General features: G+C 38.8%; 1 protein-coding gene across 2 annotated transcripts in view; it reads left to right on the forward strand.

Moving 5' to 3' along the window:
- The window catches only part of CACNA2D3 (calcium voltage-gated channel auxiliary subunit alpha2delta 3), an 861794-nt gene that overhangs the window by 795564 nt on the left and 49830 nt on the right, over positions 1-16400 (forward strand). For both annotated transcript variants that reach the window (XM_037040694.1, XM_037040695.1), the window contains one exon: positions 8223-8334. In XM_037040694.1, the coding sequence (XP_036896589.1) occupies positions 8223-8334 (112 nt within the window). The remainder of the gene's footprint in view (positions 1-8222; positions 8335-16400) is intronic.

The raw sequence follows: 16400 nt of genomic DNA on the forward strand, positions 1-16400 counted from the left end.
GAAAGATTCTGTGCTAGAATTATCATCACCAGGAAATTTATGATCGCAAATCCCTGTAGCTCTTTAAATGATGAGCAATAGGGACATTTTAATGTAAATTATAGCTCATCCACAGAAAGGCATAAACAACTTTTTAAAATATTCTGTTTCTGATAACTTTTCCCCCAGTTAAAAAATGCTCATGACATAAGTAATATGACAAGAAAAACAATGTAAAAACCTGCATATACCTCCAAAAAGCATTTAATGGTGGGAGAGGGGAGTGTAGAGTTAAATAGGACCAGTAATCAGTATGCCAACAGTGAGTCAATGAGCAGAGGCCAAAATATGAATTAGGAGGAGAAGAGATCATGTACCTGAGAGACAAATTTACCTGTGGCATAAACCTGCTTAAAATGGCATATGATTTAGAAAAGAGATCAGAAGGATCTGATCTCTTATCTAAAGATAACAAGGATGGGTGCTTGTTATCTTTTTTTTAAGATTGTATTTATTTCTTTAGAGGCTAAGGGAAGGAGAGAGAGAGAGAAATATCAATGTATGGTTGCCTCTTGTGGGTCCCCTGCTGGGAACTGGCCTGCAACCCAGGTATGTGCCCTGACTGGGAATCGAACCGCGATCGTGTGGTTGGCAGGCCCTCACTCAATCCACTGAGCTACACCAGCCAGGGCTGCTTGTTATCTTTTAAAAAAAATTTAAAAAATGTTTTCTTATTTGACCAGTTTTGTCTCAATTTTAATATTACAGTTTAAAAAAAAAGATAAATGAAATTCAAAGAGAGAAAAGGAAGATCAGTAGTGGCTGAGAGAGCAGATTGCATGCTGGTCGAATGGCTGTTGCCCCTGGAGCACCAGTGTGCGGGAACAGATCACCACTCTTCTCCATCAGACTGAGCTCTGGGGGGCTGCTTCCCCATGGGACTGAGGGCTATGGTTTCAAAGCCAGGCCCTTNTTGTTATCTTTTTTTTAAGATTGTATTTATTTCTTTAGAGGCTAAGGGAAGGAGAGAGAGAGAGAAATATCAATGTATGGTTGCCTCTTGTGGGTCCCCTGCTGGGAACTGTCCTGCAACCCAGGTACGTGCCCTGACTGGGAATCGAACCGCGATCGTGTCGTTGGCAGGCCCTCACTCAATCCACTGAGCTACACCAGCCAGGGCTGCTTGTTATCTTTTAAAAAAAATTAAAAAAATGTTTTCTTATTTGACCAGTTTTGTCTCAATTTTAATATTACAGTTTAAAAAAAAGATAAATGAAATTCAAAGAGAGAAAAGGAAGATCAGTAGTGGCTGAGAGAGCAGATTGCATGCTGGTCGAATGGCTGTTGCCCCTGGAGCACCAGTGTGCGGGAGCAGATCACCACTCTTCTCCATCAGACTGAGCTCTGGGGGGCTGCTTCCCCATGGGACTGAGGGCTATGGTTTCAAAGCCAGGCCCTTTCTCTGCCACTTTCTGTCTGTGAGGTTCTAGGTAAATCATTTGGTGTCTAGGTTTTGATTTCCGTGTTGGCAACTGGCAACAGTAGAAATGATGGGGTGTGGGATGTTAATTGAACAGTGTGTGAAAAAATGGCAGTGAGCAATGGATAGCTCTTCTGTTTTGGGTGGCCCTGAGTTTTTTGACTGAGAGGCCTGGCTGTGCTCAGTGCTGAGGGCAGAGAGCTGGTTGTCTTCTGTGGTTTACTTTTTGGTATTCTTCCTCAAACCATGTGCCTGCCCATCCCCGGCGGAGGGGCTTCAATGGTGAGGATGAAGATGTACTCCTTCTCTGTGCCAACCTGCGTTCCCACTTCCCCCATTCTCCCCTGGGCCTGCTTTCCTTCCCTGTGCTTGCCACCACACGCATCTTCCCAGGCTCTGGTTCTGGTGCTTCAAATCTGACAATTAGTTTTTGAGTCTCTGTTGAGTACCTGTCACTGTGACCTTTGCCTAAACCAGTAGTTTTCAACTTGGGGGATGATTTTGCCTCCCACAGGTCATTGCAACATCTGGAGACATTTTTGGTTGTCACAATTGGGAATGAGGCGGCTACTGACATCTAGTGGGTAGAGGTCAGGGATGACACTAAACATCCTACAGCACACAACCTCTGATAACAAACAATTATGGGCTCAAAATGTCAGTCGAGTAGCCCCCCATTATCTGCAGGAGATATATTCCAAGAACCCAAAGGATGCCTGAAAGCATGGATAGTTCCAAACCCTACCTTGCTATGATTTTTTCCTATAAATACATACCTATACTAAAGTTTAATTTATAAATCAGGCACATTAAGAGATTAATAACAATAACTAATATGATAGAACACTTATAACTAACAAGTATACTATAATAAAAGTTAAGTGAATGGATCTCAGTCTCTGATAACCAAAATGGCTACCAATGGGCCAGTGGCACGTACAGCTGCATACACCTGACGCAAAGATGATTCACGCCTCAGGCAAGATGAAGCAGACAGTGTGAGATTTCGTCACACTGCTTAGAACGCTGTGCAATATAAACCTTATGAATTCTCTAGTTCTGCAGCTTTTCATTTAATATTTTTGAATTGCAGTTGACCATGGGTAACTAGAACCACAGAAAGCGAAACTGTGGATGCAGGGGCACTGTTGTGTTGCTGCTGCCGAGAAGCCCAGTGCACACCAACGGGTGCAGGGTAGGGGATGACGGGCTTTGCACTTGGGCTCACAGAAACTTGTTGAGGTTCCCATTCTGAAATTTCACCTCCCCTCTCCCCTGCTTCCCTGTCCACCAGGACCAACAGTGGGAAAAATTGTAGCTCAGAGAAATAAAGTGATGCTTCAGTTCTCTGTTTCTCTTTCAGGAAGCTTTATACAATGATCCCTAATAGATAATTCCAAGTTGTTTCATTCCATTGCGTCACTGTGAGACCTTTTCCCCCCCATAGACTCTAAATAGGGACCTTATTAAATAATTGCATTGTTGATACATGGTGCTTCCATACGTAAGTGCTTTTCTGTTTCTGGAGGTTCTGGCACTAGATTATCTGCAGATCCCTTCAGCATACCTGGGAGGTGGAGATTGCTAAAACTGGTCACTGAAATTTCCTGAGGCACTAAAGGCAGACAGCTAATAGACAAATGGGCTCAGACCTAAACCATGACCTGCCATTTCAGCCGGGCACCTCGGCTGCTGCACCTGAACTGTCACACTTAGGCTTAAAGCCTTCTGCTGTGCCATTCTATAGATGAAGAATCTGAATCAAATGAGGGTAAAGAAACTCAACTGTGGGGCTGCTATCATACGGACATCTGTGTTAAATGTAAACGTAGATCTTAGATGCAGTGGAAGGAGAGAAATGTTTCAAGCACCATAACTACATTGACTTGCAAGTCCTCATTCTAAATGTCCCATTTCCCCACTGGCTAAAGACCCTGAGCTGAGACATTCATCTTTGCTTAGCTAAAAATGGAATCTGTAATTACACTGTTTATCTGCTTCATTTCCTTAATGAAGGGGACTGTGGAAGACCATTTCTGCTTGAGTATCACAAAGGTATCATTTTGGTGGAGCTACACAAAGAGAATGGAGTTTGCTAGCGCCCAGCTATGAAAGGGGGCCCATTCATGGAGACAAAAGAAGAGGAAAGCTTTTCAAATGGCAACTCTATTCATTCCCAATTGTCTGTACATAATTACTGTGAACCCAAGTCAGTTATTCTCATCAGGAACGTTTGTTGCTAAGGGAAAATTAAAGATATTCAATTGTGTGGGTGCTTCATTGTGGAGTGAGTGATGGGTCCGGCAGCCTCAGCTGTAGGCGTCCAGTGTAACGGGTAGGAGGGAGAGCAGTGGGATGGTGAAGAGTGTAGGCTCCAGGATGCAGCCATGGGTGTTTGTTTGGGCACCACCACTCATAGCACGGTGACTGTGGGCAAGCATCTCCATTTCTCTGGGCTCTGGGTTCCCCTACTGCAAAACAGGACGGCAGCAGGGCCTTGGTCTCTGCGTGCTGGTGGGGGTTCCGTCCGTGCAAACAGCCTGGCCTGGTATGTGGCATGTAGGAAGCACTTAGTGTTGACTGCAAAGGTGGTGGTGGTTTTGCTGTTGAAGTGAATAATGCTAAAGGTGGTGGTGGTTTTGCTGTTGAAGTGAATAATGCTTATGGTGAGTATTCCCTTTCTGTGGAACTCAAGGCAGGCTAGGTCTGCTTTCTGAGTGCCAGTTTTCCCTTCTGGTACAACAAAGCACCAGAATAGCTGAGCTTCGTGATTCTTGTGTACTTATACCTGGGTGTGATAGGAGCTTTAAATGGCCAAGAGTCAAAACAGTACTCATTAGGTTGCTGGAAATCTGAGTTATTGGTTTGCAACTTCATAGATAATAGTAAAGACTGGAAAGTATATGTGGTGTTTTCAATAGTACTTTAGACAAAGAAAGGTCTTCATATTAAACCCTGTTATTTAGATTAAATGTGGCTATGGATTTGTATGATAATTCATGTGTTTCCCAAAAGCACATCAAGCAACCTTCTGCCAATCTAGTCATCCTGCAAATAGACTCAGTGGTTTATCACCCCATCAGTCTAGGTGCCCTACAATTGTCCAAGGAGCAAACATTTCATCTACAGAAAGGACAAGAGCCAAATGAGTCTCGGCAGTGAACTTGGTGGACCCATTCCACTGTAACTGGGCCCTGAGAATGAGAATTAGAGATGGTGCAATTATTGGGCATATTTAAATCACATGTGCTGCCTATCTCAGCCTGCCCCAGAGACCTTTCTTCCTTTCGTTCATTGGCCAAACTTCACAGAGCAGTTAAGTATATACATGTTGGAACCACACAGCCCAAGTTCAAAGTCTGGCTCTGCTACATACGCCACTGGATAAATTTGGGCAATTTTTTCATTTCTCTCCTTCATTTACTAATCTGCAAAACAAAAACACCAATTATTTGTAGCTCATAGTGCATTTTTAAAATTTTGTCTTGTTTTACTGTTAAATAAATTAATCCATGTAAAGTAGAACATCATCTGTGCATAGTAATTTCTTAATAAGTTTAGCTGTTATTATCAATAGGTGATTAGATGCCATCTGCTTGCTTGTGCCATATCTACTTAGAACCTGTGCTATTTTTACTTATCTTTATTTCATTCAATTGAACTCATTTTTTGATAATTAATGTAATGATTGAAATTGAAAGTCAGTGTCACTTCCATACAGAAAAGAAATTGTAAAAATGAGAACCATGGAAATAAAAAATGTGTCACTTTGAGCTTTACATTTGGCCTCCTGCAGTAAAAAGAGAGAAAAGCAAATGAAATATGGATGATGAAAACTCCCTAGCATCCAACAAAGATGCCCTGCAGACAAAATCAGACGTATTGGATAAAAACTGGGGAGGGAATGGTACTCCCACCACTGGCCTCTCTGTGTTGTTACTGTGGGGCTCAGTCCCTGAAGTCACTCTGCCTTCCACCTGAAGGCAGGCATTTTGCCTCTAGGGACTCAGATTCTCATATATCTTTTGTCAGTTTTATTCAGGAGAATTATTCATTATTCAGCAAGCATGTAATGATAGTCTATGAGAGCTAGCACTGCAGGGCAGAAGGGCACAGACAGTGTCTTGTTCCTGGCCCTTTGGGAGCACAACTTCCAGCACTGTGCCTTCAGTGTAGTCAGGAGTCAGCGAGGCAACCACCTGCTTGCCTTTTCTAACCAAAGGCTTCAATGAAATGCCTTTGAAGTCACATGGCAGTAAGCACAGCCACTTAAATAGCATTGCCAGTGTGCTAGACACTTGCCATTATTAATTCATTTGATTCTCAAATGACCATGTGAAGTTAGTACTGTTATCACCATTTTGCAGACGAGGACACGAAGGTGTGGAGAGGCTAAAAACTCATCTGAGGTCACACAGCAGTCACACAATACACAATCCCTAGACTTTGTTCTTAGCTACTAAGCAAGGAGCCCAACCCCTGGCATATGGATGTAGCACTCCAGAGAGATAGCATTTCATGAAGGTTGTGTGTGTGTCTGTGCATGTGTGTCAGTCTGTTGAGAACTATAGTGCATTAGTTTATTTTTTCCTCTCAGAACAACCCTGTGAGTTAGCACGGGCATCTCCTCTTTGTCAGTGACCCAAATCAGCTGTTCTACACTTAAAAAGAAAGCTGATTAAGAGTCTACTTTTTTTCATTTTATATAGGAAAAAATTACAGTGCACTACATTTCTATCACAAACACCAGATTAATTTCCTCAAAATAATTAAAGCTCAGTGAAAAGAGTATATTATTTTAAAAATCACAACAGTTATTATAAATGCTTAGATCATGGTTTTCTGATCACCCAATGGTTATCACATTATTGTTACCAAACAATTGCTTTGCATTCAGTAACCCCATGATGGCTCACTTAGTGCCAGAAGCCTCCCAGATGGACATGCTGCAAAACATCTCCCCATGGTTCTGAAATCCAACCAGTTGTATTTTGAATATAAACGAGACTTTGTGTACACAACATTTTCTTAAAATACTATTTTCACAATTGTAAATGTAAATTATACACGTGCATATAACATATATTATATATAATATGTTTATAAGTACATGTTTATATTTTAGATAAATATATGTTTATGTTTTACATAAATATCAGCCAAAAACATTGCACAGAGTGTGGGTGCTGGGAACCAGTAAGCATTCTCCTGGGAAAATGTTAAGGACTTCCGGTGAGGAGAGCTTGTGCCAGTGGCACCTCCATTTTACAGATGAGAATACTGAGGGTTAGCTGGAAGCAAGGGAGCCAGAACTTGTGCTCTGAACTTCTCTGACTTTGGAGCCTTCAACCCTAACCACTCTGTTATACCAGCTATCATCCTCACTTACATATACATGTACATTTAAAAGTGTTTCAATTATAGTTGATGGACAATGTTATATTAGTTTCAGGTTGTGATTAGACATTTATATACTTTATAAAGTGATCACCCCAATAAATCTAGTACCTATCCAACACCATATATAATAGTTATCACAATATTATTGACTGTGTTCCCTGTGCTGCACTTTACATCCCCGTGACCATTCGGTAACTACCAATTTGTGCTTCTACATCCCTTCACCTCTTTCGCTCAGGCCACCCCCACCCCATCTGGCAACCTTCAAAATGCTGTATCTACAAGTCTGTTTCTGTGCTGCTTGTTATTTTATTCTGTTCTTTACATTCCACATATCAATGAAATGATCGTCCATTTGTCTTTCTCTGTCTGACTTATTTCACTTAGCCCGATACCCTCTAGGTCCATACATGTTGTTGAAGAGGGCAAGATTTCGTTCTTGAACGTTGAGTCATATTCCATTGTCCATCTGTTGATGGACACTTAGGTTGCTTCTGTATCTTAGCTATTGCAAATTCTGTCAGCCTCATGTTAATGTCACAATGACTTCATTAGAATGCAGCATTATTTTTGTTTTTGTTATTTACTATTACTGCTACTATTATTATTATTAACTGACACTTAGCACTCATTATGTTCCATGTACTATACTAGGTACTCAACATATATTATTTACTTCTCACATCAACTTCTTATAGAAGACCTATATTATCCCTCAATTACAAATTTAAAAAAAAATGAGACTTTGAGGTTTTGGAACTTGTGCAACGGATGTAACTTGCTGAGATAATTTAATCAGCCACAAACCTTCACTGAGTGCCTACTATGTACTCATTTATGTGCAGTGTTATTTACTGCTGTATTACTTGACAAGGAACTTCATAATAGTAGGATTAAGCTCATGGCTTTGGTTCAAAGGCATTACATATTTTACTAGTCCATATTTCAATTTTGTTCCTGTAATAAAACCATGCAATTGTATCATGACCTTTGTCTCACCCTAAATAATATAGTGTAATATATTTTACACATTTATTTAGATATACATATGTGTTTGTTGCTAAGTTCAAGTAAGTCCGAGGTCAGAGACCCAATGACTGATGTCCCAGAAAGTAGAATTCTTGTGATGCATAAATGATAGCTGATCAAGCCAACACAACTGCTTCAGGAATTATAGCTTATAGAGTGGCTTGGCAGATGAAACCACTTGACTGATTAGAAAATAATGCATTATGCTGTGCCTGGAAAAGTCACAGAGCAGCAGGAGCGGAGCTGCCTTCTGAATTCCTATGGGCTGCCAGTCTCAATAAGGCCCGTGCCTCACGTTTGTTATCTTTTTCTTTTTTTTTTCTTACCCCTACAGCCCAGAAATTGAAACAGACCCTCGAGCCTTGTGATACTGAATATCCGGCATTTGTCTCTGAGCGCACCATCAAGGAAACCTCAGGGAACATTGCTTGTGAAGACTGCTCCAAGTAAGCCCCCACCCTTCTGCTCAGTCGTAGCTTTCCCAGATGGGCCAATGTGACTGGCAGCACAGGATTGCATGGAGAGAGGGAAGCATGGCTGCCCTCTTGTGTGAGGGAGTATTTCCATCAGCTTGGAAGAAACACCACTTGGCTTTGTTAGAGAGATCATTTAGAGTTTGGGAAGCATTCAGAATGCATTAGAATGCATTCTAGAATATTGGCAATTTATAGTTATGTTTGTTGGTGGTTGGAAAAAGTCCTAATTGGTGTTTCCCTAATGGACAGTTGACAATTTTAGCTATCTGTTTGAGGTTTCTTTACTGAACACACCAAATCTCCAGGATTCACTGAAATCTGATGATTGAGAGTGGTACTTGGTATGATACTTGGACATTTAATATGCATTTCCCTGATTACTAATTTGGGTGTGCCTCTTTTTAGAAAACAGTTTCATTGGTTATATGGGGTTCCTGAACCCTTCATTCCTGTATTCCTATCGGCAATTCTCTGTTGGGGCGTGGATCTAGTCATACTGATTTGGGTTTTGGATACAATTTCTTTGCAGTTATGTGATATGAATATGTGCCTTCCTATTCCTGGGTCTGTCTCTTCACATTTACAGATGTCCTTAGATTCACAGAAATTTTCTTTTGCTTTTATTTTAATGTAGTCTAATTTATTCTTTATTCTTTGATTTATGCATTTTGTTCCATGTTAAGAGATCAGTCTCTGCCATAATGTTATAATGATACTCCCATGTATTTTTATTCTGAATGCTTTAAAGAGTTGTCTTTCACATTTAAGACTTTAAACCCCCTGGAATTTGTGTGTTTGTGTGACATGAGGTAGAGTCTAGTTTGATTCTTTTCTGCATAGTTGGTCTTTTAACTAGCACTTTTTATTGAATAGTCTTTATTTTCCAATAAATTTATTATGACACCTGTGTCTTGGGCTGAGTTCCCATCTATATGAAGGTCTTTTTCCAGGTTTTATGGTTTGTCAGTACCTGTATCAGCACCCTGTCTCTTTAAATATTATGGCTTTATAATAGGACTTGTTATTTAGAACAAATATCCTTCTAAGTCATCTTGCTATTCTTCTAAGTCATCTTGGCTATTCTTGCCTCTTCACTCTTTCACATTAATTTTAAAATCAGGTTGTTAATTTCCATTACTTACATTAGGGTTTTGATTAAAATTGCTATGCTATATATTAATTTGAAGATAATTGCTGTCTTTTATGATATTGAAACTTTCCCCCATAAACTAAAGCATATCTATTTCTTTAGATGCCTCTGTCTATGGCTTTCAAAACAGTTTAATAATTTTATATTAGACTTATACCTTGACAGTTTATAGTTTTTCTTGCTATCATAAATGGTATATATTTAAAACTACATTTTCGAATTGGTAATTGCTAGCATATGAGACCATCACTGATTTCTGTACATTGAGTATCTTATACCCGGCAAACTACTAAATGTTATTTCAGATCCAATAGTTTGTGTATAGATTCTCTTAGGCTTTTTGCAAAGACAGTACCAGCACTTGTGAAAATTTCCTTTCTAATATTTATACTTAATTATTGTTTTATATTTCATTGCACTGGACTTCTGACACATAGTTGAATTGAAGCAATGACAGTAGATAGCCATGTCTTGTTCCTAATTTAGAGGAATTGCTCCTAATAATTCTATGTTAAGTATGATGTTTGCTATAGGGTTTTTAAAGTCGTAGTAGATTATAAACAATATAAAATTTACCATTGTAACTATTTTTAAGTGTACAATTCAAGCGCATTAAATAATTCACGAAGTTGTGCAACCATAACTGTTATCCATTTCCCAAATCTCTGTAGATTTTTGGTAGGTAACCATTTATTAAGTTAAGAAATTTCTTCAAGTGTCTTTGGTGCTGCTGTTATTGTTCAAAACTTGGATGGTAAATGTCAGACTTCCAGCCAAGATGGAGGGATAGGTAGATACACTTTTCTTCTTTGCAAAACTGAAAGGACAACAACCAATTTAAAAACAACCAGAACTGCCAGAAAATTGAATTGTATAGAAGTCCAACAACCAAATGGTTAACAAAGAAACATCCATCCAAACTGCACCTCAATGCAGTGAAGTGGGTTGCCCTGCCCTGACAAAAAACCCAAGGCTCCTCCTCTTACAATATTATAGGTGCTCTGAGACAAAGCAATATGGACCAAATGAAAGAACAGATCAAAACTCCAGGAAAAGAACTAAGTGATGAAGAGATAGCCAAAATATCAAATGCACAGTTCAAAACACTAGTATTCAGGATGCTCACAGAAATAATTGAGTTTGGTCACAGAATGAAGAAAGAAATGAAGGCTACACAAAGTGAAACAAAAGAAAATATATGGGAACCAACAGTGAAGAAAAGGAAACTGGGACTCAAATCAACAGTTTGGAGCAGAAAGAAGAAATAAACAGCCAACTGGGACAGAATGAAGAAACAAGAGTTCAAAAACATCAGGAGAGGCTTAGAAACCTCTGGGACAACTTTAAATGTTCCAACATCTGAGTTGTAGGGGTGCCAGAAGGAAAAGAGGAAGAGCAAGAAATTGAAAACTTATTTGAAAACACAATGAAGGAGAACTTCCCCAATCTGGCAAAGGAAATAGACTTCTAGAAAGTCCAGGAAGCTCACAGAGCCCCAAAGAAGTTGGACCCAAGGAAGCACACACCAAGGCACATCATAATTACATTACCCAAGGTTAAAGATAAGGAGAGAATCTTAAAAGCAGCAAGAGAAAAGGAGATAGTTACATACAAAGGAGCACCTATAAGACTGTCAGCTGATTTCTCAGAAGAAACCTTGCAGGCAAGAAGGGGCTGGAAAGAAGTATTCCAAGTCATGAAAGGCAAGGAACTACATCCAAGATTGCTCTATCCAGCAAAGCTTTCATTTAGAATGGAAGGGCAGATAAAGTGCTACCCAGATGAGGTCAAGTTAAAGGAGTTTATCATCACCAAGCCCTTTTATATGAAATGTTAAAGAGGCTTATCTAAGAAAAAGAAGATCAGTAAACTGACAACAAACTTACAACTGTCAGCAACTGAACCTAAAAAACAAAAACAAACTAAGCAAACAACTGGAATAGGAACACAATCACAGAAATGGAAATCATATGGAGGGTTATCAATGGAGAGGTAAAAGAGGGAGAATGAGGGGGAAGTACAGGGAATAAGAAACATAATTGGTAGGTACAAAATAGACAGGGGGAGGTTAAGAATAGTATAGGAAAAGTAAAAGCCAAAGAACATATATGTATGACCCATGGACATGAACTATGGGAGGGTGTGGGAATGTTGGAGGGTGGGGGGTTTTTGGGAAGAAGAGGTTAAAAGGGATAAAAAAATAGAGCAACTGTAATAGCATAATCAATAAAATATACTAAAAAAGAAACATGGATGTTGAATTTTATTAAAAATTTTTTGTACGTACATTACAAAAATAAATTTAATTCTTAATATACTGCATTACATAGGTATAATCTTTAACTTATTTCAATCATGAACTATATATACCGTAAACATCCTTAGTAGCAGATGGGTTGTCTAATATGAAAACATACTTGCTTTCTCATGATGGACTTTTATTGTCAGGATTACAGAAAACAAAAACATATTTCAGGATTCATTTGCTCATATTATATGGTGAAGTTTTGCATCTCTGCTCACCAAGATGAGTGGGTAATACTTTCCCTTTCTTCTACTGTCATTTGATTTTTTTCTTACTGTGATTTTATTGTCACACTATTACTTGGAGAATTTCCCCTCTTTCTCTAATATGTTAACATTTTGTGTAAGATTAAATTATTTGTTCTTATAGGTTCGGTAAAACTTACTCAAAACTATCAGCAATTGATGGATTTTTGTTTGTTTCTATGAGAGTAAATTTTCAAATGCTGAATTAGCTTCTTTAGTGGGTTGCTATCTCTTTGGAATTTCTACTTTTTTCTTGAAATGACTTTGGTGATTATATTTCTTAGAAAATTGCCTATTTCATCTCACTTTTCAAGGTTAATGCATGCATTTGTTAAAAATATTATCTTTGGATTAAAAACGCTGCCTTGTTGGTGATTTTCATCTTTTAAATCAATCTCCTTCCCTCTCTCACCTCCCGCTCCCCTTTCCTTCCTCCCTCCTCATCTCCTCTCTCGCTCTCTCTTTTCCTAACTCCCTCCCTCCTGCCTTCCCATGTTTCATGTTTCCTCTTTCCCCTCTGTACTGGCAGAGGTATGTTTGTTTAGTTTCTATTTTCAAAGAGCAATCATTTAGTATGTTTGATTCTTTCTGCTATTCCTTTGACTTTCTTTTTTTATTTATTTTGCTTCTTATCTCTATTATTATCTTTCTTCTGTGTTTCGGGGGTTTATTCTTTTCTTTAATTTTATAATATTTTGTGTTTGCTGCTTACCTTTTCATCTCCATTCATATATATAATACATTATATACATACAAAATTTCTCTCTACATTGCAGGTTATCTCCATAAATTTGATATGTAGGGCTTTTATTATTATTTAAGTAACAATTGTTTAATTTTCATGATTTTTGATCTATAATATATAAATAGTCTTTTAGGATTTCCTAATATGCAGGGTTTGAGGCTTTAAAAAATTATTGATGTCTAATTAAATGACAATGTGGTCTGTATAACATATGTTTTTTTAAGTGTGTGGAGACTTGCTTTGTATTCTAGTACTTGTCCGTGTATTTATGAAAGCAAGTTTCATTCTCTAATAGCTGGGTACAGGGTTAATATGTTAATACATATCTATTGGCTCAAGTGTGTTTCCAAGTTGGTTTTTAGGGGCATATATTTTATTTTACTTTTATTTATTTCTTCAACTACAGTTGACGTGTAATATTATAGGGGGTGTCTATTTTAGGTGGTAGTTAATCTCTTACTGGCTTAGGGATTTTTCAGCCCCTTTGTGTCATGCAATTCATTTTGCTTTCTATGTTTTGAAGCTATGCTACCCTGGATATTTCTGTTCAGGATTGGTATAGCTTTCTAATAAATCATTCCTTTTATCACTATGTAAAACCTTTTTTTCTCTTAATTGTTGTTCTGTTGCAGTTGTGCCAATTAAAGTCCTTTATGCTTTGATGTCTGTTTTGTGTGCTAATAGCATAGGCATAGTAGATCTTCTTTGGGTAAAACTTCCTAGGCCTGGTTCCCCCTTTCCCTCCATATTCAGTTCTTTTTTGTTATGCCGCATTAGGATTTGTCTTATAAATAGCTGAATGTAGCTGGATTTGAAATACCTTTGCTTATTATTGGTAGATTTATTTCTATTGTCATTTTATATGCCCTCTATTCTTAATTCTTTTTTTGTTGCCCTCTATTGGATTTATTGCTTTCTGTATTCTTTTTCTCCCCCTTACTAGTAGTAAAATTTACACTCTTTATTTTTTTAGTAGTTACCTTAATGTTTTAAACATGTTTTAATTGCTCGGGCTTCTTTCCTCCTCCAGGACAAAACTTAGAATTCTCTAACCTAGATTACTTTTCATCTCTTTCATGTAATATGCTTTAACACTTTAGTTCTACCATGTTTTTAAACCCACTGTGCAATGTATTAATCTTGTTCCTGCCTATCGTAAGTAAAATGTGTACCAATCTGTTTACTCACTATTTTTTTTTTAAATCATTGCTTTTTTTGTTTTAAAGTACTTTGGAAGTTTTTTCAAGAACGATCTGGGTGGACTTCCGGCCAAGATGGAGGCATAGGTGGAAACACTGTACCTCCTTGCACAACCAAGTTTAAAGACAACAAAGTTTTAGTAACAAAAACACAACCAAAACACAGAAGATCGAACTGTATGGAAGCCCCACAACAACGAACCATTCAGCCAGACTGGTAAGAGGGGCAGAGTCAGCAGCTGGCAGAGCGGAATCAGGCAGGCAAAAGTGGCCAGACCGACCCAGGAACACAGGCAGTGGTTGGCAGATCCCAGGTGTGGGGAGGCAGTGGGCAGACCCAGTGAGGGCACAAGGCAGCTGGCTGACCACTGTCACACATTTGCGCACAGATAAACCAGGCAAAGGAGTGAGCAGTAAGATAAACTATGCAATCCAGGGCCCCAGCAATGGAAATTAAAACTAAAAGCACCAATTGGAAAAACTTTCAGGGTCAAGGTACCAGGAGAAGCTCCCAGGCTCACAGAGACTTTGTTGGAGAGACCCTCAGGGTCCTGGAGGATGCAGAGGCCCACACACCTGGGAGCTGACACCAGGGGCACCTGGTTTGCTTGCAGGAAGCAGCAGAGGGGACCGAAATCTGAGAGAGAACAGAACAAATGTCATTGCTCTTCTCTGACCCTGCCCCCACATTCAGGGTCACAACCCAGCAACTGGGTCGCTCTGTCCTGGTGAACACCTAAGGCTCCGCCCCTTGTACATAACAGGCAAAACAGACTAAAACATTATGGCGCAAGAAGAACAGCTCAAAGCCCCAGAGCCAATACTTTTAAGCAAACGAGGTAGCCAACCTATCAGATGCACAGTTCAAAATACTGGTGATCAGGATGCTCACAGAATTGGTTGATTTTAGTCATAAATTAGATGAACAAGTGAAGGCTAAACTAAGTGAAATGAAGGGAAATGCACAGGAAACCAATAGTGATGAGAAGGAAACTGGGACTCAAATGAATGGAGTGGACCAGAAGGAAGAAAAATATGACCAAACAGAAAAGAATGAAGAAATAAGAATTTTTAAAAAATGAGGAGAGGCTTAGGAACCCCCAGGACATCTTTAAATGTTCCAACATCCAAATTATAGGGGTACCAGAAGGGGAAGAGGAACAGCAACAAGTGAAAAACTTATTTGAACAAATAATAAAGGAGAACTTCCCTAATCTGGTAAAGACAATAGACTTCCAGGAAATCCAGGGAGCTCAGAGAGTCCCAAAGAAGTTGGACCCAAGAAGGAACACACCAGGGCACATCATAATTACATTAGCCAAGATTAAGTTGAAGAGAATCCTAGAAGCAGCAACAAATAAGGGGACAGTCACCTACAAAGGAGTTCCCATCAGACTGTCAGCTGATTTCTCAAAAGAGACCTTGAAGGCAGGAAGGGGCTGGAAAGAAGTATTCCAAGTCATGAAATCCAAAGACCTACATCCAAGATTGCTCTATCCAGCAAAGCTTTCATTTAGAATGTAAGGACAGATAAAGTGCTTCTCAGATAAAGTCAAATTTAAGGAGTTCACCATCACCAAGCTATTATTATATGAAATGTTAACGGGATTTAGCTAAGAAAAAGAAGATAAAAAATATGAATAGTGAAAGGACAGCAAACTCACAGTTACTAACAACCACACCTAAAACAAAAGCAAACTAAGAAGATAGCTAGATCAGGAGCAGAACCATAGAAATGGAGATCACATGGAGGGTTAGCAACAGGAGAGTGGGAGGAGGAGAAGGGGGGGAGAAGGTACAGAGAATAAGTAGCGTAGACGGTAGGTAGAAAATAGACAGCGGTGGGGCAAGAATAGTACAGGAAATATAGAATCTAAGGAACTTGTGACACATGGACATAAACTAAAGAAGGGGAATGGTGGGGGAGGGGGTGTGTAGGGTGGAGGGAAATGAAGGGGGGGAAATGGGACAACTGTAATGGCATAATCAATAAAATATATTTTTAAAAAGAAAGAAAAAAGTGTAATCTAGGAGTGGTAAATGCTTTCATTCTTTGTCAAAAATACATTATTTGGTAGGTATTCTGCAGGGATAATTTAACTCCACAGTATCTAAATAAAAATATTTTAAAGATATTATTCCATTGTATTCTAACTTTTAGTTTTATACGTTTGTAAGTAGTCTGGCTCCCCACCCATCACAGCTCCTAAAGAGTTTACTTTCTCTTTAGTGTTCTGAAATTTCACTAAAAAATAAACTATGTCTAGATATAAATTTATTTCTGTTTATGTACTTTGTTCTGAATAACTTCCTTCAACTTGAGTTTATTAATTTCCCTTGATTATATCTAGTCTGCTGCTTAGAGAAAATGAATTGAGTTTTTAATATGACT

The sequence above is a fragment of the Sturnira hondurensis genome, unplaced genomic scaffold, assembly GCF_014824575.4.
Source record: "Sturnira hondurensis isolate 20B ecotype Veracruz unplaced genomic scaffold, ASM1482457v3 Scaffold0002840, whole genome shotgun sequence".
NCBI lineage: Eukaryota > Metazoa > Chordata > Mammalia > Chiroptera > Phyllostomidae > Sturnira > Sturnira hondurensis.